At 35.7% G+C, this 24,860-nt stretch overlaps 2 protein-coding genes across 3 annotated transcripts in view; one reads left to right on the top strand and one right to left on the bottom strand.

The window, feature by feature from the left end:
• Positions 1 to 5,698, bottom strand: part of mipol1 (mirror-image polydactyly 1) — a 72,844-nt gene extending 67,146 nt beyond the window's left edge. Inside the window, exons 1-2 of one of the 2 annotated variants that reach the window (XM_079442817.1) lie at positions 5,565 to 5,698; positions 1,564 to 1,655 (exon numbers count right to left, since the gene is read on the bottom strand). In XM_079442817.1, coding sequence (XP_079298943.1) covers positions 1,564 to 1,609 — 46 coding nt within the window. In that variant the 5' untranslated portion in view covers positions 1,610 to 1,655; positions 5,565 to 5,698. The remainder of the gene's footprint in view (positions 1 to 1,563; positions 1,656 to 5,564) is intronic. The other variant, XM_079442818.1, reaches the window with a different exon arrangement.
• A 748-nt stretch (positions 5,699 to 6,446) lies between these two features.
• LOC306886114 (tyrosine-protein kinase receptor TYRO3-like) lies at positions 6,447 to 24,176 on the top strand. The gene is made up of 19 exons (XM_079442996.1): positions 6,447 to 6,755; positions 8,143 to 8,326; positions 10,345 to 10,445; positions 10,555 to 10,725; positions 14,990 to 15,076; positions 15,339 to 15,454; positions 16,456 to 16,636; positions 18,243 to 18,385; positions 18,630 to 18,768; positions 18,961 to 19,087; positions 19,408 to 19,502; positions 19,604 to 19,699; positions 20,829 to 20,909; positions 21,017 to 21,109; positions 21,198 to 21,319; positions 21,400 to 21,509; positions 21,660 to 21,819; positions 22,159 to 22,295; positions 23,089 to 24,176. The coding sequence occupies exons 1-19, from the start codon at positions 6,698 to 6,700 to the stop codon at positions 23,507 to 23,509; spliced, it is 2,622 nt and encodes an 873-aa protein (XP_079299122.1). The 5' UTR covers positions 6,447 to 6,697; the 3' UTR covers positions 23,510 to 24,176.
• Positions 24,177 to 24,860: the final 684 nt, after the last annotated feature.

The raw sequence follows: 24,860 nt of genomic DNA, 5'->3' as shown, positions 1-24,860 counted from the left end.
CAAACCCATAAAAATCAGGCATGCAGCCATATACCCAGAGGCGCATATACACACACGCTTGGCGTCTAAGATATCAGGATACATGCTAAGTAGATCCTGTTCCAGGTCTTGGCCTCCACCCATCACTAGGATGTAACGCTTTGGGTTGGGTTCTTCTACTGCAGGATGTGTCAGCACATCAGAGAAACAGCTAACCTGGCATTAACTCCGAAAAAAACAAACACACGCAACGCAGAGGTCATGCTATGAAGGATCGAACCTCATCGGTGGCCTTTACAATGCACGAGTGACTGAAGCTCATATGAAGATCGGTGAAGCTCTCCGACTTATATACATAGATTAGATCACACAGATGGAGACTACACAGTGCCAATGCAAAGCATAAAAATGACGCTTCACAACAAATTAACCACTGTTACAATTATTAAAAGTATAAAATTTCCTTCTATATACACAGTAAATACACACACACTATTGTTCAAACGTTTGGGGTCAGCAAGATTTTTTAATGTTTTTGAAGTATCTTATATTCACCACCAAGGATGCATTTATTTGATCAAAAATACAGTAACTACAGTAATACTCCAAAATATTATTACAACTTAAAATAACGGTTTTCTATTGTAATAAATTAGAAAATGTAATTTATTCTTGCTATGCAAAGCTGAATTTTCAGCATCATTACTCCAGTCTTCAGTGTCGCATGATCCTTCAGAAATCATTCTAATATACTGATTTGATGCTTAAGAAACCGTTCCTATTATTATTATCAATGTTAAAACATTTTTGCTGCTTAATATATTCTGGAAACCATTATGTTTTTCCCAGTATTCTTTGATAAACAGAAAGATGTAAAGAACATTATAATGTTTAAAAAGATTTCAGTTTTAAATAATTAAGGTATTTCCTGTTACTTTTGATCAGTTTCATGCATACTTGCCAAAACAAAGTATTACTTAATTAAAAATAATCTTACCAAAACTTCACAAACTTTTGAACAATAATTTATAGTATACAGAACATTGTACAAAGTTTTGTGGACATTCATATGGATGCTGAAGAAATATGGTTCGAGACCAACAGGACTCAACAACAAAACCCAAAAGGTTCTTCAGATAGGGTACTATACTAATACCGTATTCCACAGTGGAGTTCCATGCAAATACCATGATACATGAATATTTAGTATCATGTTTTTCTCTTCTTTTACCACATGACTTGATATACAGGCTTTAATAAACCTTTATAGGTTTTTAAAAAGTTGACATTACAATTACATGTCATTCTTAGAACCCTCTGATATTTGACTGTTTTCAAAAGCCAATAAATACTAATTACAGTGTTTAAGGTTACTACAATGAAGTAATGCCACAGCACTAAGCACTGAAGACACTGTTCCTAAATATATGACATAAGGATGCCCTCTAGTGCCCATATTCAAGAATGCACTTTTCTCTAAAAGTGTGAATACTGTACATTACCAAAAACAAAAAGTTACCTTATCGATAACAAAACAAAAACCCCTCTGTCAAATTCAAAGGACAGCATTCTCTTCATACTCACCTTTGTACATATCAACCAGTGAATCCTTCAGTTCCTGTTTGTGCATCCATGACAGCTGATGCAGCTCCTCTTCACTCTCGGAGAAGCTTTCCCTTAAAACCAACAGAGGATACGTATCAATAACTTATTGCTGTTATTCTTCAATGCTAGTGCTTGAGCTCAGTGTGTTGACTGGGTTGTGGTCATATGTTTACTAGCTCTCAGTGTGATTTAGACTAATCTCTTCTGCAATGTCCTCATGAGCTCAGGGCTCACATATCAAAAGCTGAGTGTGTGTATGACCAGCCCTACAATTACTTTCCTTTCTGCAAAAATATCAAAGTAACTGCTATATACATAATGAATGGATTCCTATGACTGGGATATTCCATATTACTCCAAAGCACAAGGGAGTGATATAGTAACCCTATAATGGTATGGGTCTGAATTTCTCTGCTTCATGCGGATGAGGTAAATCGGTAAAAATACCTGGTAGACCCTGCCAACCAGGACTGTGATGAAAATAGCCCTATGTGCAATCAAAACTCATGCAATGACAAATAAAATAAGCCTAATATAAAACCTACGATTTCCTTTTATTTATATGTCTTGTTAATGCATGCGAGGAGTATTTAAATATATGCATTTATATATGTGAAAATGGTTATTTATATTTCTGTCATGACAACTTTCAGGGAGTTTGGCATGGTAATATACCATGGTAATGTTAATGTGTTTGGTCTTGGAGGAATAGATCTGCTATGGCAGAGCAAGTACCAAGACTTGCTACGGCCAATACATCCACAGTCATGCTGCTGCGAGCATGTGAGAAATACTGCTGCTACACATATAACATATATGAAATAACCCCCATATATGACATTACCCCGTAGCAGATCTATACAGGTGGAGCTGGGGAAGGTGGAGGGTTTCTGAAGCAAGCACGAGCCAAGTATTTGAATGTTGAGCAGCAAGCACATTGGATGCTGATGTGAAAAGAAGCCAATCAGCTGCACCATGTGAATAATGATGTGATTATATCACACCGAGTTAGAACCTATCGGCCAGCACCATCATCATCAAAACTTTTATCCGTGCAGACATGTGTTTACTAAATTTGATGATATTGTAGAGCGTTCCAAATCAACACATTTTGTCAAGTGAACTTCTATATACCCTACTCAGTGTGCACTCACTGTGCAAGGACCCTGTAAATTGGAGCACATGGTGCATTTAAGTCTGTTCAGGAAGTTATTATTTACAAGTTGGGAAGTCATAATTACAACATCAGATGCATTCAAGTCATTTTCATCAAAGCAAGATGGCGATGTAGCTTACCTTTTCTCCAAAACTCAGCTTCAACAAAATGATGAATAAATTATGCAAATCTGTTGTTTTTGCTTTTTTGTTTTTATTAAATTTATGAAGTCACTGTAAATGTAATCACTATATATTCTATCGCAACTACAGTACTATTGTATTTTGTACATGTAATTTATTGCATTTAGGTTGTAAATAGAAAAGAAAGATATATTTCAACAACCATCTTCTTTACCATCTACCATATTTTCCCATTGACGGACCGTCAACTCAGAAACTTGGGGCTTAAAGAAAGATTACTTGAAAACCACAGGTTGGAGTGGATTAGACCAAAACAGAGAACGCAGCAGAGAATCAGCAGGGTTTAATATCGCTGATGTAAGTACAACAGTGTTAAACAGTGTTCAAAATATTTGTTATTTAAAAATTAACAGATTTAACATATTTCTTTAAGCTTACAAATGTGCAAATGCCACTTAAGTCAAACTTAAAATGACTAAATGTCAATGTCATTACAAAATCTCAAACCAAGTGGTATTTATTTTAATGAAAGCTAGCACAAGCATGCAGTTTATGTAATGAAATACACCTGTGGTTTCTCTGCTAGGACACCTGTGGGAACGTGAGGGGATAATGGTGCTTCAAGTCATGTCAGAAAGATCATATATCACACACGGCATCTGTATCAATGGTACATTTGTTAAAATAAATGTCATTTGTTTTATCAAAAATGGGAGAAATCTACGTTGCATGTACAAAATACCATTGTACAACTACAATACATAATTCAGTTCACCGCACCTTCATAAATTGGATAAAAACTAAGAAAAACACACCCACTTTGCATTCTTTATTCATCATTTTGTAGATGAAGTAGTAAAAATCTTGTTGAATTTTATGTAGAAAAGCTACATCGCCAAGTAATTTGAAAGTTGTAATTACGACTTCCCAAGAGAACGTGAATGCACCAAAAACTCTAGCATACTTGGTTTGAAAATTCCACTTGTTTTGATATTTTATATCTAATAAAAGTCATTCAGCCAATTTGAACTGTGACTTAAATGTCTAAGGGCTATATTTCTGTACTAGCTGTTTTCTTTAACCAAGACTTTCTTACAACTATAACATTTTAGAATTATATATATATAAAAAAAAGATACAAGCAAACAAATAAAACACCTTTCAACTGTCCTCCTGACAAATCTAAAAGCTACACACTTGTCTGAGGTCTAGAAGACAAGACGATGGCTATCAGTTGACATTAACCAAGTGTAACATCCAATTTCTGTCAAATAACATTTCATACTTTACCAACACCTTGCTAAATGCACAATATAAAAACTAAACTAAATTAAAATCTAGATGCATTTTTGCAACCTCACAGATTATTATGTCCCATGATGTACATCAGGGGTCTCCAACCTTTTTTACACCGGTTTTGGTGCACAATTATTGATGCACAATAAATAACAGAGCGTCATATCTATACACATTTTCCCCAAAACTTTCTCGCGACCCGGTAGGAATTCTTCCAGTAGTTAGGGACCTCTGATGTACATCAACGTAACTGATTAATTACTGAGATCTCATCATACTCACTTTATAGACAGTTCAGTCTCCAAAGTTGATATTTTGTTTTTTGCCCTCTGAAGTGCACACTGAACATCCCGTGCCATGCTTCTGATATTCATGTATGTGTTAGTGTGTGTAGTAAGCCGGCGTTTTTTGACTGGACACTATATACTCCATCTCAGCTTGCACATGCACACGCATGCAACATGATCCACATGAGGAGACAATGGCTGTGTCTCAAAACCTAGTGAGTGACTTCCCCATCTACAGAGGACATGCCACCGTTATGTTTTTAAATTTATGTTAGGTTTATATGGGTCAATGATAAAGGATATCAGAGCTGATTTTTTAACATTTGGACCATTTTTCAATGTGTAATTTCCTAAAAAGCTCAATGATAATAATAATAATGATGATGACAATAACTTTAACACCATCATAAAGGTGTAAGGGCCCTTCTTTGCAAATTATACTATTTATATTTTAATTTAATAATATTTAACACACACAAACAATAACTGACTATTCATTCGACTCTAACAGAAAATATAGGCTACTATAATCCTTGCAATAACAATCAAGTAAAATGTTTTGTTAAATTTATTTTGAAATTAATATCACTCTACAGCCATAATCTGTTCTTTCTTCAAAATTTAAGAATTTTTAAACCCAAAATACAAAAAAAAAAAAAAAGAGACTATACTTTTTTCCTTGTCTCCGCAGGATATATAATGACTTAATAGATCCAGACAAAATGATTTCCATGTCATACTGTTGTCTAGGTAGGTAGGCAGCTCACTGAGTGTTGAGACACAGCCCTAAAACCCAACCAAACAGCGGCGCGCGAGTATACGTGTAACAAAGTAACACTTGACTGAAGATGGAATGTTTCAAACAGGTCTAATGTGTTACTATTTCAAAACAAGCCGAAACTAGTCAACGCAAACTAGCGCTTTTAGCTTGCTGCCTAAATCCTTCCTAGACTGACACACCGTCTGACGCGCCGTCAAAACACAAACACTGCTTTTATTTTCTTCAACTTCATTAGTCATTCAGTGAAAGCATGAATATTAATGTAGTGAGACGTCGATAGGTGTGGTCATTGAAAGATGGACAGTTGTCGGACTTACCATGATTAAGATTACGGTGTCGGCGTTCATTTGGTGCAGGTCGGAGAGGATTGTTTCCTAAAAGTTTTGGAGGGGAACTTCCTATTACAGTGCGCGGAGTCACGCTTCATTCCGGCCCACCGGGAGAACGAGAGGCTGTGCTGCGTCTGACCACTAGAGGCCGCTCCCCGCTGCCTCACTCAGATCATAGCACTGCCCCAGGAACCTTAGAAATATAGCATTAGATCAGAAGGGGTCCGGTCCCGTTTCAAAAGCACTAAAAGCATGTTTTTTACGGATTTTGGGAGACATAACAAATGAATAGGGACATAAATTATATTTCAATATTCTATGAAATATTCTATATTATTATGAAAATCTTGTCAATTATTTCTCCCATTATTACATTTCTTTTTTCATTGCATGTTGCCCCAAAAACACATTAATATGCAAATTCGATTTAGTTTATAGATACATTGTATATAGCCTAATGAGAAAACCCGTTTATGGCCATTTTACACACATTTTGCAGAAAGAAAAAATGTATATCTATTGTTTTTGCCAATGCATGTTCATTCATGTCTTTTTATTTTATATTTTAAATAAATTGAGTCCTGATGTCCTCTTACGAGGACATAGCATAACTTATAAATGAAATATCATTATTATTATTAATATTACTACATTATTCTAAATGCTCTAAACAATTTAAAGTCATGAAAAAAAAAAAATTCCTAAAACTTTTTTTCTCGGGTCTTAAGAGGTTGAATATGCCTTTAGCTTCCAAAAGTGTGTAAGCCCCTGCTGTAAATAACATGTTGATGTTCATGCTGTTGTGAGGTGTATTTGACACACAGGGGGCGCCTCAGATGATTGCTACTGTGTTTCTAAACCGAGCTCCTCGACTTGAACGATGATCACCACACTCTCACCAACTCGGGTAGGATTTATCAAAACAAGGAGCAAAATGCTACTTTTACCGGGTTAACCACGGAAACATGATTTAATAGATGCAAGAGGCTGATTCTGAAGTTGAAACTCCTGTGAAGAATATAATGGGATTTACGAACACCAAGTTAATTCATTAAACTCCTGCTGTTCAAACTTTCCTGAGGTGAAGGAGATAACTCAGCTCTTTAACAGAGGATGTTATAATGGGGGTTTCTCTTTGTATCCTGCTCTTTTTACTACACGTCAATGAGGGAATTCACGGTAAGTTTGTTTAATCATAATCGTGTAGTCTAGTTTGTGAACGCAGTGTTTTATGAACACAAGCAGAAAGTGCCATAACCCTCTTTTATAACCTTCGCATAATAATTTCTCTTTCTTGTTTTTTTTTATTTTGTTTTTTTAATCAAATAATGACAGGATGTCATTAAAATTAACAGAGCCAAAACCAATTAAGCATCTCTGTTTTTTATTATTGTGGTCGAGTGTGATTTAAAAAAATATTTATTTTATATTTTAACCACTGGATTATAGAAGGTATTTGAAAAAGTATCCAGAAAGAGACTACTTTGAAAAAGACACAATTTTGTTATGCATCATTATTTAACCAAATGCATTTTTAGAGTTTAATTCTGCTAAAACAGCCATTTAGAGTCTCTATTCTGTTACATCTGATTGAATCAATAGATGGATAGATGCTACTTTATTGATTGTAGAGTTACATCATGAACAAGTCACTGTAGTTTCCTCATTCCTCTTTCCTGGGAAATGAATGTGATCTTTGATGCAGATGTTTTGGCCAGCTGTGTTGTGTTGTCACAGTGGAGATCTTTCAGACATCTGCAGCATGCATGACGTCTGCTGTCCACAGTCAGAAGGTACACGCTGTCAGAGATGCCAGAAATGGACCCAACACAATAGACGTCTTAGAAAAGGGCACAAAAGCCTCGTGAAGGAAATATGAAGTTTCTTTACAAATTTTGGAGGCATAGATTACATATTGCACATGTGTTTTCTGCGATTCTCTGACCTTTTTGTGATTTACTTGACATTTAAAGGCAGGAAGCCACCAAGAAAGCGTGTGATGTGAATTACTGTGTTTTTTAAAGGAATAGTTCACCTAAAAATTAAAATTTTTGTGGACCATTAAAGATGTAGGCGAGTTTGTTTCCTCATCAGAACAGATTTGCAGAAAGCATTACATCACTTGCTTACCAACAGATCCTCTGCAGTGAACGGGTGCCGTCAGAATGAGAGTCCAAACAGCTGATAAAAACATCACAATAATCCACACTACTCCAATCCATCAATTAACTTTTTGTGAAACGAAAAAACTGTGTTTAATGAACAAATCCATCATTAAGATGTTTTTAACCTGAAACAATTGCTTCTGGATAAAGCTCCTGTCTATCCATTTTATTGCTTTCTTTTGGGTGAAATATATAATAGATATATAGATAATATATATAATAGATTGAGAGTATAATTATGTTATAAAATTCATATTACATTTGCTTACCAAAAATAATTTTAAGCTTTTGAATCATTACTAGAACTCTCTCCGATCATGAAATGATCAGCTTATCAAGTATGTCCAAATGTCTTGATATTACTTCGGTCATAGATACATGTCACACTGTGTGTCCTCCAGGATTACGGTTCACCAAAAACCCTTCCAACCAAACGGTGACTCAGGGTAACATGGCCCGTCTGGGCTGTGCCTTTGAGAGTTTGAATGAACCAGAGATCATCTGGATAAAGGACGGAGAGAAGGTCTACAGCACTGATCAGATGTACATCACACTGGATGCACATCACTGGGAGACCTTTCACAGGTAGCAAAATATGAACCTGGATGTTGTTCAGCATAGATGTTTCTTCAGTGGTTACAAATGAAATGTAACTTCTTGGCACTGTTTTCAGGGAAGAACTGAGACATCAGACTGTATGAAGGGGGTGTTGAAACTGATTAGAATATATTGTCATATGATTCTCATATTCTCATAAAGATCTCAGATTCACTAACTATTTTCTAAGACAAGCGCCACTATTACTACTGTTTCTCAAACTAGTGTTAGGGATTTGAACATAAACAACATGTGTCTCGTTGACATAAGTAATAGGGTTTTCAGACCATTTAGACACAGCAGACAATAAAACAGATACAAAATCTGATAGATGTGCATTGAAGGAAATATATAGACATCAGAATATCATAGCGATTTGTGGGTGAACTATTTTGGTTTGGGCCAGTAAGCAAAAAAAAAAAACCTTTTTTTTTTTTTTTTTTACACTTTTTGAGTCTGTCCAGTTGTCATGAGACTGTGGCCATGAGATTGCGACTCTGTATCAGTATAATTTTTTTGTTTTAGCACAGTGTGGGTGCAGAGCTAGAACACCAGAACAGTTGTTTGTGCTTCTTTGTTAGATATCACAGTAACTCCAACATCATATGATCATGTTCACTACTGTCTGTATGGTATAAGACACCAAGAAACATGAATACTTTTATCAAGGACTTGTCTGTCAAGTCTAACATGTTTGTTACTGTAGCAAGTAACTTTGCCCTTCAAAGTTATACAATATTATTTTAACCATTGATAATACTAAGAAATGTTTATTGAGCAGCAAATCAGCATATTAGAATAATTTCTGAAGGATCACTTTGACTTTGAAGACTGGAGTAATGATGCTGTAAATTCAGATTTGCATCACGGACATAAATTACATTCTAAAATATATTTAAACAATTATTTTAAATTGTAATAATATTTCACATTATTACTGTGTTATTGTATACAAATAAACACATCCATAAGAGACATCTTTCAAAAACATAAACCGAATCCAAACTTTTGAATGAATATATAAATCAAAATAAAGCTCACAAACAGTGTGTGACGCTATTTTGAACTTTCCATCTGACATCTTTGCAGGCAGGTAGATGCAGCCCCTTCTGATTGGAATGTAGGCTGAAGGACATTAGTAACCTGAGCTTGCTTTACTGAAAGCTGTCAGGGCTGATAATCTCTTGCTTGTGTCGTGACGTAGTCCAGTTGCCCGGTTTCTAGATGCTGATTTAGTCCAGTCTTAGACTAAACACAGTTTGGGTGGAAATTTGCTTTTGAAAGTGTTGCCTGCTGTAAGATTAGGCTAAAGAGGATAACAAACAGTGAAGAGAGAAACTGGCTTAGTGTATTACAAAAGTCACGTTTCCTTGCTGAACGGCACGCTGCCAGCATAATCTATAAATGTCTAGTTTCCTGTGGTGGGTGTCATAGCTGTAAACAAATGTATACGTCATGTGTTTTTTTATGTGAATGCAAGTCATGCCGTTGTTTGCGCAACTGACCTTTGTCTACATAAATCTCAGCACTCTTAGACTGACTGGCTCTTGTCTAGTTGTAAAACTTTGAAACGGACGTGGCATTATTCCATGATCATTATTAGACAAGGTTGTGGCATTTGCTACTTTTCTAAGTCTATGTCAAGCCAAGTCACATTTATTTATATAGCACTTTATAAAAATACAGATAATAATAATACACAAGAAAATAACAGTGTTAATGTTGCAGAGTTCTTTGTGAAACAAGTACAATTTTAGCAGTAAAGCAGCTCTAAAAAGTCATTATCCACCTCAGTTTAGTTCAATGTTGATTTGATTTAGTTCAGTAACAGTGTGAATGTTGTAAATGTTTTATATAAATGTATGCATTTGTGCTCATGGCACATTTGGTCAATAAATGTTATTTTGATTTACATCAACATGAGGGTGAGTAAAGGATGCAAATTTCATTTGTGGTACATTTTACCCTTTAAAGAGTGTCTGTTCTGAGCTTTTCCTTCTTTTTAGTGTTAAATCAGTGCAGCAACAAGATGCCGGGAAGTACTGGTGTGAGGTTGAATATCACGGCAGGATCATTTCCTCAGAGCCTGCTTGGATTACAGTCGAAGGTATGTCTGTTGCTGCTTCAGAATCCATCAGGTAATTGATTTATTAAATTATATCTTGTTGCTTTGGTGCAAACACTGCATAGATTGCCACCTCCTGCTCGTATTTTAGGTGTGCCTCATTTTGTGGTGGAACCCGAGGATGTGGCTGCATTTGCAGGGGAGCCCTTCAACCTGACGTGTGCTGCATCAGGTCCTCCAGAACCTGTGGAGGTGCTGTGGTGGCTGGGAGGCGAACAGAAGGGGGATTTCACACCCTCCCCCTCAGTTCTCTTTGTTAAAGGTGAGAAACACCAATGGTCTGTCTCAATACACACATTTGCGGTCTTTACACTTGACCACTTGTCTTCTTACATGACATATCTCCGGTATTTGCCCCAAATTTTCAAGTTGACAAGTGTGCATAGAACGATTACCTGATGGGACACACTTACAACATGTGTTGTAAAAATGCATGTTTTTACAGAGCTTAATTTACACATTTTGGTTTTTAATACGTTGTACTTTAAAATACTTCTAAAATATGTGTTCAGTAGTCCCTATGTAACAGTTGATGCAATTTGCAACACAAAATGCAGACTCATCAATAAAATGTGAATCACTTTGTTTTATTACAAAATTATGTGTAGTATCTAATTCAACTTACACTGGAAAGTTTCCTTCAAACTTTCATGATCCTGGACATGATGAATAATGGGATACGCTTAGACTCAAATATTGCTATAATGCTATAGTGTGGAATTGGTGGCATTTATCAGATCTGGGACAATGCTATGCATTACTTTCTGTCATGTACACACATTCTCAAGTGGCCAGTGCCCCAAAATCCTTTTGAAGCAAGTTCACTCAATTCACTCAACAACCAACAGGCAGCCTTTCCAGTCACGCCCTGATCTTTGAAACATTTTAGCAAGCTAACATTTCAAATCATAAATGTCAACATATTGTATGTTCAAATAATTTGCTCAAATCAGGCTAAAACTGTATTTTTTTTAGGTTAGTCTAATCTAATGTACATAAATGTTATATAGAGAAAAGTCAATTCCATATGCTAATCATTGGCACTTTAAAGTAAAAAAGCATTACTTCCTTTCCAACATTGCCATCTTCCCTCATTCATTTTCCACAAGTTGAACAATTTTTAAAGTTAAAGTTTATGCTCTTGATTAGTTAGTTGCCTGTATGCCTCAGATGCCTCTATGATTAGTTAGTTACTCCCCAATACTGCCCTGAAAACACTCCTATGTTTCATTATTCAATGGAAGTTTGTTTGTGCATAACATTAAACAGTCAGTGATCCTGTAGTATATTAATAATCACATTCTGAAACATCATGTGAAACATCTAAGATTCAGAAATCCTCTTTCAAATCTTCTATCGGATGATATATTGGGCAGATAAATTGTAGAACTGAGTCACTGGTTGCTTTCAGTAGGTGGAGTGACTTTGAGTTTGAGTGTTACAGTAGAGTGTTTCCAGTGGGGCAGGTTTGCGCTTACTTGTAGTGTAATATTATATGGGGTTGTGAGAGATTTTTAGCAACAGGGTGGTTTTATTAATATTTTTGGTATGTTTCATTACAGACTGTTACAAGTAGGGTTGCACGATAAACCGGTACTACGGTAGTATCGCGATACTAAAGCTTAAAAATACCCGCGGTGCTATTGAATTTTTTGTTTCGTTTCTATGTTCGAATTGTCTTGGACGAATCACTGATTCACTGAGCCTTTCATAAAAACAGTCATTTGATTCGCTCCTGAAGGATTCAGCCGTTTTGAAAGAATCGTTTGAATCAATCAGTGATTCAATCACAAACTGCTGCAACCTGCTGGCCGTTTTAAGTTTCCCATCTAAAAGTAGGCATATTCCATTATTTTCCAACATATTTCTATATTCAGAATTTAGTATTTAAAACATTAATCTCATAACATTATTTATGCAATTATAAATACATTTTAAATGTATAAATGCCACATCTAAATGTCACTTCATGCAGCTTGTTCTGTGCAGTGCTAAGATGAGTTTTGTTTAGATCATTTCATGGATAACAATAGCTAATAAATATATTTATTTATTTATTTATGAAGTTTTGATTCATTTTGTAGAACTGAATTTTAAATGAACACAATACTACTTGGTATCGTGATACTTCAGCTGGTATAGTATCGTAAGGCATTTTTATGGTATCGTGACAACCCTAGTTACAAGTCATCATGTTCTTGTTGTAAAAAAGACTTCTGTTGGTGGATAATGTCAAGGCCAGTTTACTGCCCTGCCTTTACATTTTGTAACTGAATCTTTTGTTCTGTGAGGGAATGCATTACTGTGATCAATACTGTTAGTGTGGTGAAGCCCAGTACAGTAAACTTTCCATTTTAATAGCGTAATGCTGAGAAATCATTGAGTAATTAGGTCTATGTAAGACTGTGTGTCATGCGTTCGTATTATCAGCCACTTGCACCTTTGGCATAAATGGGTTGTTGACTCACTCTGTGTTGAGCTAAGCTGTTGTTTTTTTCCAAGCAGTTTACTGAGGACAGATGACTGTCATGATTTAAAACAATGCCACAGCTGCCATGGCCTTGTTCACGAGGCGGGCTGAGACATGAGATCAGGATGTTTTTTGTAATCTTTCTTTGAGTTATTGAGAGAATTTCTGTTGTCTGATTCGCTCTTTTTGCAACTCACGTCGGCGCATCAAATTACCATACAGATTGCCCAAGTTCAACCAGTTCTTCTTGAAAACAATATATATATATATATATATATATATATATATATATATATATATATATATATATATATATATCCTTTCTTTCTCCAAACTTTAGCCTTTCCATAAAACCTTGTCCCAGAATTTTTAAGGCTCGTCTCCTATTCTTCTTGCTAATGAGTCGTTTGCATCTTCTGGTGTAGCCTCTGTACTTTTGTTCCTGAAGTCTTCTGCGAACAGTAGATTGTGATACCTTCACTCCTGCCCTCTGGAGGTTGTTGCTGATGTCACTAACAGTTGTTTTAGGGTCTTTCTTTACAGCTGTCACAATGTTTCTGTCATCAACTGCAGATGTTTTCCTTGATCTACCTGTTTGAGGTGCGTTACTTAGTACACCAGTGGTTTCTTTCTTCCTCAGGAGATGTCAAATGGTTGTACTTGCTATTGCCAGTGTTTGTGCAATGGTTTGATTGATTTTTCATCTTCTCTCAGCTTCATAATTGCTCGTTTTTCACCCATAGACACCTCTCTGGTTTTCATGTTGGTTACACGTCTAACTATAAATGCAGTCTGCACGGATCTGAAACTGAGCGCAGACATTCAGTGCTATTTATTGTTTGAATAATCAATTAATAGGACACACCAGAGCAACAAAACACACCTGTCAGTCACATGTTCCAATACTTATAACATGAAAAATGGGTCCTGTACAAACAAAAGGTGCTATCTTCTAAGTTGTGTATCAGATCCAGATGAAAATACCTGTAAATAAAAGCTGAAATGTTAATCTCTCATCTCATATTCATCCATTCATCAAACCCAAATGTTTACAGTCTACAGCAAAAATAAAGGAATTGGCCTTACTGTCCCAATACTTTTGAGGGCACTGTGTATATATATATATATATATATATATATATATATTAGTATTAGTATTTTAAAATATATTTGAATTATCGTCAAAATAATGACTGATTCCTTCTGGAGCATCAGTGAGCATTTGAACCTTCTGTAATAGTTGCATATGAGTCCCTCAGTTGTCCTCAGTGTGAGAAGATGGATCTCAAAATCATACAGTCATTGTTGGAAAGGGTTCAAATACACAAAAATGTTAAAAGAAACTGAAGAATGCGTGGGACCTGAAGGATTTTTCTGAAGAGCAGCAGGCAGTTTAACTGTTCAGGACAAATAAGGGACAACAACTATCATGAACAACTATCACTAAACAAAAAAACACAGCTGTGGATCGTTCAGGTAACAACACTGTATTAAGAATCAAGTGTATGTAAACTTTTGAACGGGGTCATTTTTATAAATTCAACTATTATTTTCTCATGTGGACTATATGTAAACATTTTTTATGTGAAATATCTTAAGCAGGTCAGTACTAAATAAACAATAACATGCATTTTGTACAATTTTTGTACATTTAAAAAATGCTGGGTTAAATACAACCCAGTACTGGGTAAAATATGGACGAACCCAGCGATTGGGTTACTGCCCAGAATGGCTGGGTTAAACATTTAACCCAACTGTTGGTTGAAAACAACCCAGCAATGTGTTCTGTCCAGTATTTACCCAGCACTGGGTTGTATTTAACCCAGCATTTTTTAGAGTGTATGATCCCTCTTGTTTTGGTCAAATAATTAACATTTTGCAGATTCTGCAAGGTGTATGTAAACTTCTGACCTCAAATGTACTTTCATAATTTCATTCTTTTAATATTGGGGTGAAATGTGACCCATTTAATATGCATTTTTGCAAGCTTATTTCAAGATATCAGTACTCCATGAAGCGCTGACCACAGCAATATGTTTCTCATTTGCTCAACCAGGTGTGAATGACAGTATAAAGTTTTACTGTGAGGCTAAGAACGCTCGAGGCATCTCCGTGTCACGCACAGGCACAGTGCACATCAAAGGTGAGACATACCATAGTGTTTTTCACTTACAGCTCACATAACTTTTATTGCTGTAATTCAATGTAATTGCAGACAGAATGCAAATTATTTGTTGGTTTTTGTTTTGGCAGTAATCCATCATATAGTTTAGCAACCGTATTACACAGTCAACCACACAAATACAACCACAAAAGTCTGAAGGCACAAAAAGCTCCCAGCAGAGAGAAGATAAATACATGTTATTGTTATAATGTTTTTCTTTACATGTGATTCTTATGTGCAGTCCGCCCTGATTCCCCCCAGGATGTCAAGGTACATCATGTGTCTGATCTTAATATAACCTTAACATGGAGTCCAGGTTTCACTGGGCACTCACAGCTTTCCACTTGCACTATACAGGTAGAGTATACCTGTTACCACATAGTTTTTGACATTGTTGCATGTCTTTTTCTGTTAATGTCCTCATGCTTGTCCTGTTGCCGTACAGTCTTAGTAGACCCCAAAATGAAAATAATTTATTCATCCTCTTGTTATTACAAACCCGTATGGCTTTCCTCCTGTGTAACACATAGCAGATGTTAGGGAGAATGCTTTACATTGCTCACAGGTTGGGTGGACTACTTTTAAGGTGTTTTTGTCCTTTTTAAAGCACCCAGCTCAATTGACTTCCATTGTATGGGACCCTTCCTTTAACAATATGGTGTTTGGTTCTCAGATAACATGGTTAGTTTTTTGTTTTTAGCTGAGATTGGGCTAGTGACCCCTAAACTAGACCATCGTTACATCTGGAGAAAAGTGAGACATCTGTAAAAACAGAGCAGTCCCACTGCTCTCTTGAGAAAACATTTTTCATGTCAAAAACAAAGTTAGGTCTCTTTATATAAGCTTATTCCTGCCATTAAAATAAAAATCTAAACAAGCTAATTGCAACTCTTTGTCTCACAATTTTGACTTTTATACCTCACAATTTAGACTTTTTCCTCATAGTTGTGAGTTTATAAGTTGCAATAACCTTTTTTTATTGTTTTATTCTGTGGCATAAACAAAAAACAGTAAAATGTAAATTTTGAATTCAGAGAAAAAAAGTCATAATTACGAGACAAACTCTTAAGTGCAAACTTATAACTCACAATTCTAAGAAAAAAGTCAGATTTACAATATGTAAACTCACAATTATGAGCCGTAGCCTTATTAATTCCAAAATAAGTAAATAGTTAGCAAATTATTTATTTTATTTATTTTTCTCAGTATTTAAATCCATATGCTTAAATTAAATAAAATAAAAAAATATTTTAAATTAAATAAATTAAATGAAAAATATTTTTGCCAGTTTTAAAGGCTCATATTTGGATTATGTGCCATAATGGGATGAGAAATATCTGACTGTGATCTATTTGTAGGTGTCAAAGGGACCTGGAAAGAAGGTAAAACTTACTGATGTGGATGTGGTAGTTCCACCCTTCCAGCATGTGTTTGAGGGACTCCGCAGTTTCTCAAATTACAGTGTGAGAATCCGGTGTGATAATGAGGTGGGCTCTTCCCCCTTCTCTCCCTGGGTGGACTTTCACACTCCAGAGGCAGGTATGTGAAACATTAGATAAGGTAATGTCATTATGCATGCATGCTGTTTCTTTCTAATGTGTTCTGAGTCAAATTAACATTAATGGCTTTAGCTCAAATGGCACTGCTATTGAAATTAAATTACAGACTTGCATGCATTTGGCCGACACTTTTATCCAAAACAGCTTGTATTGTATTCAAAGTAAGCATTTTATCAGCTCTTGCATTCCCTGGTAATCGAACCCAGGACCTTGGCATAGCTAGTTCAGTGTTTTAATGTTTGAGTTAGAGAATGGTAAGGGTCCCATGGACAAAATTGATCAGACCTTCTCTAGTCAAATTTTGTTTGTTTTTTATTTTATTTATTGCCAATTGAATATTTTAAAGCTAAATTTTTGCTTTAAAATATTTAATTGGTTATAAGCTGCTATTAATGAGTGCTGTGCCTATAAAAGTAGTTTTGATGATGTAACTTTCTTGATTTTAATAGCATAAGCATAATATGCAGAATATAAATAAGCGATTTGAAGGCCCCCTGAAATGTGTATATATTGCAAAACTCAAATTCATTGGTCAGAAGGGGTTAGATTTGAAAATCATAATAACGTTTACTACTGTAGATTTTGTAAAAACGTAAGAAAATAAGATTTATTTTTTAGGACTTGAAAAAAAATCAATACATTTAATTTAGAAATATAATAAAAGTGTTAAATAACTAAATTACAGTAGTTTACTTTTTTGACCAAAAAACTCCTACATTTCTTTTGATTTTCATGTGAAATTTGATCTAGTCATCCTTATACTTTGAGTGTTGAGGTACTAAGAAGAGAGGAAGGAAGGAAGGAAGGAAATTGCTTTTGTAGAACTCAGATCTTGACGAAAGCTTATAGCTACAACATGCTTTGCTGCATACATCACTAAATTATTAGGCTTGGATCAATGAGGGCTAATTGACGCTGACATATTTAATTCCAAACTGAGGTAACACAGTCCTGAGTGACTAACATTTTTAACATTCCATAGAGAATAAAACTGTTAGCCAGTTTGACCAACGTTTTGGTGGGTTGGAAGTAAACAAACGACCCAGAGAGCTGGATCTGGCCAGATGCCTGGAGTGAGGGGGTTTGGAAGGGGAGGAGCTGGTGGATGGGGTTGAGGAGCAGAAGGGGTTTCTGAAGTTGACCCTGTTTGCATGTTTGTAAACTGCTAGCACTGGCTGCAGTCCAGTAGATTCCAGGCTGAGTGGTACAATGCACCATTGTGTGTGTCCCCAATCCATATCAATGCAATACTGCCACATACAGCGTCCAATATGCTGCCACCTACTGGCCAAAACAGTCGTTGCAGCTGTTTAAATGGATTTGATTTACTGCCGATTATATTTTTCTTTCTTATCAAGTATAAATACAAGTGTAGTACTCTCCATTTGAAATCCATTCCACCAATTCTTGAGGAACCCTCCCAAATTCAGTGGAGAAAATGTGAACAAATTCCATCTGGGCCTGGCTGTGACTTATTTATTGTTATGCAGAGGCGTTTGATACATTTGTCTGTACAGTGATAATTGATCCTCTGCACTTTCCCCTTTTTTTTTTTTTTTTACTGTTTTCATATCTTTCTTACACAGCACCATCAGCAGCTCCAAAGAACTTTACCTTTGAACTCAGCGAGCAGCAGCTCACTCTGTCCTGGGCAGCACTGGATCAGGAGGAGCTACACGGAAGGTTACTAGCATATAAAGTGCAGTGGAACCAGGGAGGAGAGAGTCAGGTACATCATTGATAAGGAAGACACTTATGAAGGAAATTTTGCTATATAGTTCAATAATAGATCATATAACAAATGACCTTTATCTTGTTATTGGTAATGGGTAAAAATGTGATTAGTTTCTATGATATAATGTCATATACAAACCATGTTTGGATGTCTAAAGGCCATTCATTTTCCTTTGTCATGACAATTAAGAGCTACCCACCCTTAACTGTTATGCACAATTTGATTTTTGTCTTTATAGGATCCCTTACTTTTTAAAGACAACATTGCCCGTCTCTCGGGTGCAGGGCGCTTCTTTAACGCCACTTTCCAGGTTGCAGCATGCACAATATCAGGATGTGGCCCGTGGAGTCAGCCTGTTCTCGTGATGCCCGTGTCAGGTCTGTCCACTCTCATTGTCTGCCCTCCTGCCTTTTGAAATTGGGGTTTCTGCGGTCACTGCAGCTTTTTTGTAACCGCATGTTCCCATAATGCAGATTTTTTTCTTTGTGTGGCTCATTATGCAGGAATGGCGTGGCTTCAGGCACTTTTGAGCAGAAGTGGTGTTTAACGCTCTTGTTGTCTCGTTTCAGCCATGCAGGCTCAGACCCAGAGGGGCCATATGTGGGTGGGGCTGCTTTTCGGCCTTCTTGTGGCCAGCATGGTGGGACTCCTGTTGATTGTACTGGTACGCAACAGAGGCAAAGATACCCAATTTGGGTATGTTTTTACTGAATGCGACACATACACCATATATACTGCCCTACTCACCATATAAATGAAGTAACTACACATTTTGTCTGAAGTAGGACTGAAATCTGGTAAACTGTGATCTGTCCTTTTACAGTTTGGATAAGCTATGCTCAAAATGATTAAAAATTGCATATAAATCTATCAAAGTCTAACCCATTTTCTCACTTCCAATCATTATGTGTTTGTGTGTTTTACCTTTTTAGGCATTTTTAGGTTAAAATGCACTTCAAAATGTTATTTGAAACTGTTAAATATGGGTTATTTTTAATGTTTTGGTTTGTTTGCAGGTCTGCATTTACAGCTTCAGGGACAGATGTGTCAGTTTCCTTTACAGCTGCCAGGTCCTTCAACAGGCAGTTCCCTGAACCCCCAGAATCCACATGTAAGTGAGCACAATGCTGGCATGCATGACTGCCCCTTCATTGACATTCTACAGTACATGTTTTACAGGAAATGATGAATTTCGACTATGTTTCCCTCTAGTGGACAGTCTAGGAATCAACAGTGATTTGAAGGCCAAGTTACAGGATGTTCTCATCTCTGAAAGGCTATTAACTCTGGGACGCGTGCTTGGAAAAGGTACATTATGTCTTGGATGTTCATTTGATTATTAATGAAGGTTCAGTGTGGAAAACCATTTTTGCTGCTTAATAATTTTGTGGAAACTTCCGATCCTTGATTATTGTGATGTTATTTATCAGACTGCATCAAAATTAGATCTTGCCCCTCTTAACACAGCATATAATAGACTTTGCAGATTTGTTTTGGGGTGTTTTTTTATACTCCTCATTGTATAAAATATATTTTACTTTGGATTGTACATGTTATTTTTGAAGATGGTTTTGATTTTTATATATATATTTTTTGGCTTATGTTGTGATCAGATACACTGATCGGTATATTTTGTAATATTTCATATTTGCTACTAGTTGTTTTTTAATGTTGTGGTGCTTTCTCTTTTTTTTTCTTTCCTCCAATTAATGTTTGTGTTTTGTTGTTTGGTGTTATTTATGGATGTAAAGTTTTGTTACTATGTTGTGATTGTGATACATCCCTCGAAAACGAGATGGTACATCTCAAGGTGTTAATCCTAATAAATAAATTCAAATTCAAACACTGATACATTTGGTTTCAGTATTCTTTGATGAATAGAAAGTTCAAAAGAACTGAATAGATGCTGAAAAACATATTGAAATATCCTTTGTAACATTATACATGTCTTTACTGTCACTTTTGATCAATTTAATGCAAACTTGCTAAATAAAAGTATTAATTTCTTTCTTTAAAAAAAAAAATCTGACAGACCCCAAACTTTTGAATGCTAGTGTATCACAGTTTCCACAGAAATATTAAGCAGCACAGATGTTTTCAATGTTGATAGTAAAAAGAAATGTTTCTTGAGCAGCAAATCAGCATATTAGAATGATTTCTGAAGGATAATGTGACATTGAAGACTGGAGTAATGATGCTGAAAATTACACAGGAATAACATACACTTTAAAATATATCAATAGAATAATTGCTGTACATTGTAATAATTTTTCAGAATATTACTGTTTTTACTGTATTTTTGATCAAATAAATGAAGCCTTGGTTAGCATAAGAAAATTATATGTATACAGAGGGGATAATACTTAATTGTATTCATTTCGGTCAAAATAACTCGCATCAGGAAGAATATTAATAGTATCTGGGTTTTGTTTTCTAGGTGAGTTTGGCTCTGTGAGAGAAGCGTTTCTCAAATCGGAAAATAACTCTGGGCAGAAGGTTGCTGTGAAAGTCCTAAAAAGTAAGCGTACATCTAAAATGATTGGAGCAGGTGGATGTCTGTGGCTCATGATATTGATGCTGTCATTGTTTCTGTGCATTGATGTGTCTCTCTCTGTGCTCTTACAGCTGACATTAACTCATCCAGTGATATTGAGCAATGTCTGAAAGAGGCTGCCTATATGAAAGACTTCCATCATCCCAATGTCATTCAGCTCATTGGTTAGTGGGCACACTTTTCCTTTTCTGCTTGACCTTTGAGTTACAATTAGTTTGCTTTAACAGATGGTTGTTGATTTCACTCCCGCAGGTGTGAGTCTGCACAGAAGAACCCAGCAGCGACTACCCGTTCCTATGGTGATCCTGCCCTTCATGAAACATGGAGATCTCCACACATTTCTTCTCATGTCACGCCTCGGAGATGAACCTTTTGTATGTTTATTACCTGTCACTTCCTCAAACACACAGCTACTGTATATGTAGATGTCTGAAGTTGTCTCTTGTTTTTGTAGACTCTGTCTCAGCAAATTCTTATCCAGTTCATGCTGGATATTGCTCGAGGGATGGAGTATCTAAGCAGCAAAAACATCATCCATCGGGATTTGGCTGCTCGCAACTGCATGTGAGTTATTTCATGTGCATGTAATAGCGGCACATTTTTAATCATATTTATAAAATATTTCATAAAATATTTTAATATTGCTTATTAACCACAAACTCTCTGGATTAGCTCAAGTGTAATATTTCTCGTCATCTGCATCCTCACTGTTAGGTTGAATGAAAACATGAGTGTGTGTGTAGCAGATTTTGGTCTCTCAAAGAAAATCTACAGCGGTGACTACTATAGACAAGGATCTGTCTCTAAGTTGCCTGTAAAGTGGATTGCTTTGGAAAGCCTGGCAGATAATGTCTACACAACACAGAGTGATGTGGTAATGAACACATATATATGTTATTTCTTTAATAATAGTTGTTAGTATTTCATACTTTTAGACCTTCTTCTTAAAAAGGAATTACTACTGTATCTTTGCTATTCTCACAACGGTCAGTTATACAATTTAGTGGTCATAATATAAATATATTTGACCACAGAATGATCAAATTAAATCTAGTATCCCAGAAAGCCATATAGTAAAATGATAGTTTCTTAAAACAAAAATGCTCATGATTTCTTAATTGTGTTTACTAGTGCATGTAGTCCTTGTTCATCTGATAAAGCTTTTATTGTGCCTGGTACTGATGTTTTATTTTATTTTATTTTTTTAATTAAGTGGGCATTTGGTGTGACCATGTGGGAGATCATGACTAGAGGCCAAACACCTTATCCAGGGGTGGAAAACTCCGAAATCTATGAGTATCTTATCAAAGGAGAACGACTCAAACAGCCTCCTGACTGTCCTGCTGACATGTAAGTTTTATTAATTAATAAATCATATATTTTTAGAAGATATAATAAAGAAAGTCTCTAAAATGCACTCCTTTTTACATTTATTTGATCAAAGACAGCATCTGTTTAAAACATAAATACAACAAAAACAGTAATGTGAAATATTATTACAATTTAAAATAACTCTTTTCTGTAGTGTATTATACATTTTCATTTATTCCTGTGATGCAAAGCTGAATTTTCAGCATTATTACTCCAGTCTTCAGTGTCACATGATCCTTCAGAAATCATTGTAATATGCTGATATGCTGCTCAAGAAACATTTATTATTTCTTATGTTGAAAACATAATTTTTTCTTAATATTTTTGTGGAAATTGTCATACTTTTTCAGTGTTCTTTGATGAATAGAAAGTTAAAAACAGCAGCATTTATTATAAATAGTTTTTTTTGACAATGTAAAAGTAGCTTTTTTTATAACGTTTGATCATTTTAATGCATCCTTGCTGAATAAAAGTATTAATTTATTTTATAAAATCTTATTGACACCAGACTTTTGAATGGTAGTGTATTTAATACTGAAAGTCACAAAACGTTTTAAAACCATACAAATGTTTAATATTCATTCTGCTTGTAACATAAACGTATGTTTTAGAACATTCAGTTTTTCTGTTTCAAAATTTCGTGTTAAATCCAATGTTTTACTTGCTGCTTTTTGTAATTGTTTGAGAAATTTACTAGTAATTTCTACACCAATTTTACACCCGTGTATATAATGTATAATATAAAAACTATTCCATCTTTTCTCACTTCCAGTTATGAAATCATGCACAGCTGTTGGTCTCCTGTCCCAAAGTGTCGTCCTATTTTCCAACACCTCATTGACCAGTTGGAGCTCTTGTGGGCAAAGCTGAATCCAGCTCCTGTAAAAGAACCGCTGCTGTATGTCAACCTGGAGGAAGAGGAAGGAGAACAGGCCTCTGGGCCGGTGGCAGATACCGGGACCCGTTGTAGTGAAGAGCCCTCATGGGGGGTACCGTGGCAGTGTGTAGGTATAGAGGAAGATGAAAAGGACTGGTTAATGGTGACATCGGGAGCTGCTCTTGCTATTGGTGGAGACTACCGGTACATCATCGGCCCACATGGTAGCGTCATTGATGAAGAAAGCAGGCGCTCTGACGACGGCCTGTCTGAGGATGTCAAGGACGAGGAAGAGGATGTTATCATTAATGTGTGATTTTTGTTGTCATTTTTCCCCATGCTTACATAATCTAGTAGGTAATGATTGCACAACTTGTAAAAGAACAGTGAGTCCGTAAAAACATTCCTTCGTCGTTTTACTGGTTATATCCCAGGAATAATGCTTAACACAAAGAACTGTTCTCCATGCTAACTCTAGAGGCATTACATGGACGTACAATCAGCTGCTAATACCTTTTAGAAACATGATTTGACACCTTTATTTCAATGGTAATTATTAATTATGACTGTAGCAAAGCCAGTGTTTCAACAAATGTGATTTTTAAAGTGTAAAATGTACATCTTTGTGCAAATGTGTCTTTGCAGGTACAGTGCCGGCATTTTTTGTGTGTATTTTGTATGTATGAAGTGTCAATCACATCCTGGGACTCACATATGTGGTGTCTTTGTTTTCAAACATTTCTGCACATTTGTTACGTTGCATGAAGAAATTATTTTGGATTTATAATGCATACTATGACATAAGCTCATACTGTCATTGCTATATTTGTACTTAAAGGAATGTTCCGGGCTAAATACAAGTTAAGCTGTGTAAGCTTACTGAATTATTTCTGAGGAACAGGGTTTTTGCAGCAGGACAACATGTGAAAGATTTGCCATCAGTTTCACTTCTGATAATAATGCCATAGAAAATAAGAGCTTATAAAAACAAACAAAAATGTGTTGTGTACAGCAATTGTACTATAGACCTCCATTATAAGCACATTCAACACTTTTTTGTTTTGTTTGCTAGGGCCGAGTTATTTTCTATGGTTGTTGCTTTTAAACCAGATCATTCCTTTAGCCTGCACAGTATATCTTATTTAAAGCATTCTGAGGATGGGATATCAAGGGACAACAGGTTTTATAATGTGCAAATTATTTGTGTCTTATGCTGTATGTTATGATAACTCAAAACAGCAAGAATTGCAGTGTAGAATGAAAGCTTGATTTGCTAATTGTGTTTTTGAACCTGTCAATGAGCTGTGTGTACGATCTTCAGTGGACCTTTCTAAATTCAGTAGATTTTGTGTTTTAGTTCATTACTATACAAGTCAGTTTTAGAGGGTTCGGCCATGTAACAAACTTTCATGTGTCATATGTTGTGAATAAATCTGACACATCATTCAGTGTTATTAACCCTTGTAAAGAGGGCTGCCTGCGCATCTCAGAACAATTAAACGGGCAAAGATGGTGTTAGCATGAAACACCTACCAAGAAGATATCATTTAAATCTTAGAAACAGACTAAAATGGGTTTATGATTACAGCTATATGTATTTCAACCATAGACTGTAGATTTCAACACCAGTGAACAATACCTTTAATGCAAACAAAATGTGGATTTTT

This window comes from Barbus barbus (genome assembly GCF_936440315.1).
Source record: "Barbus barbus genome assembly, chromosome: 20".
In the NCBI taxonomy this organism is placed as follows: domain Eukaryota; kingdom Metazoa; phylum Chordata; class Actinopteri; order Cypriniformes; family Cyprinidae; genus Barbus; species Barbus barbus.
The sequence above is the reverse complement of the archived record's forward strand: the minus strand, read 5'-3'. Positions and strand labels throughout refer to the sequence as shown.

Coding starts and splice junctions, on each gene's coding strand:
- LOC306886114 (XM_079442996.1), top strand. CDS start 6,698: ATGGGGGTTTCTCTTTGTATCCTGCTCTTTTTACTACACGTCAATGAG. Junction 10,446..10,554: donor TGCTTGGATTACAGTCGAAG/GTATGTCTGTTG, acceptor CTCGTATTTTAG/GTGTGCCTCATTTTGTGGTG. Junction 15,077..15,338: donor AGGCACAGTGCACATCAAAG/GTGAGACATACC, acceptor TCTTATGTGCAG/TCCGCCCTGATTCCCCCCAG.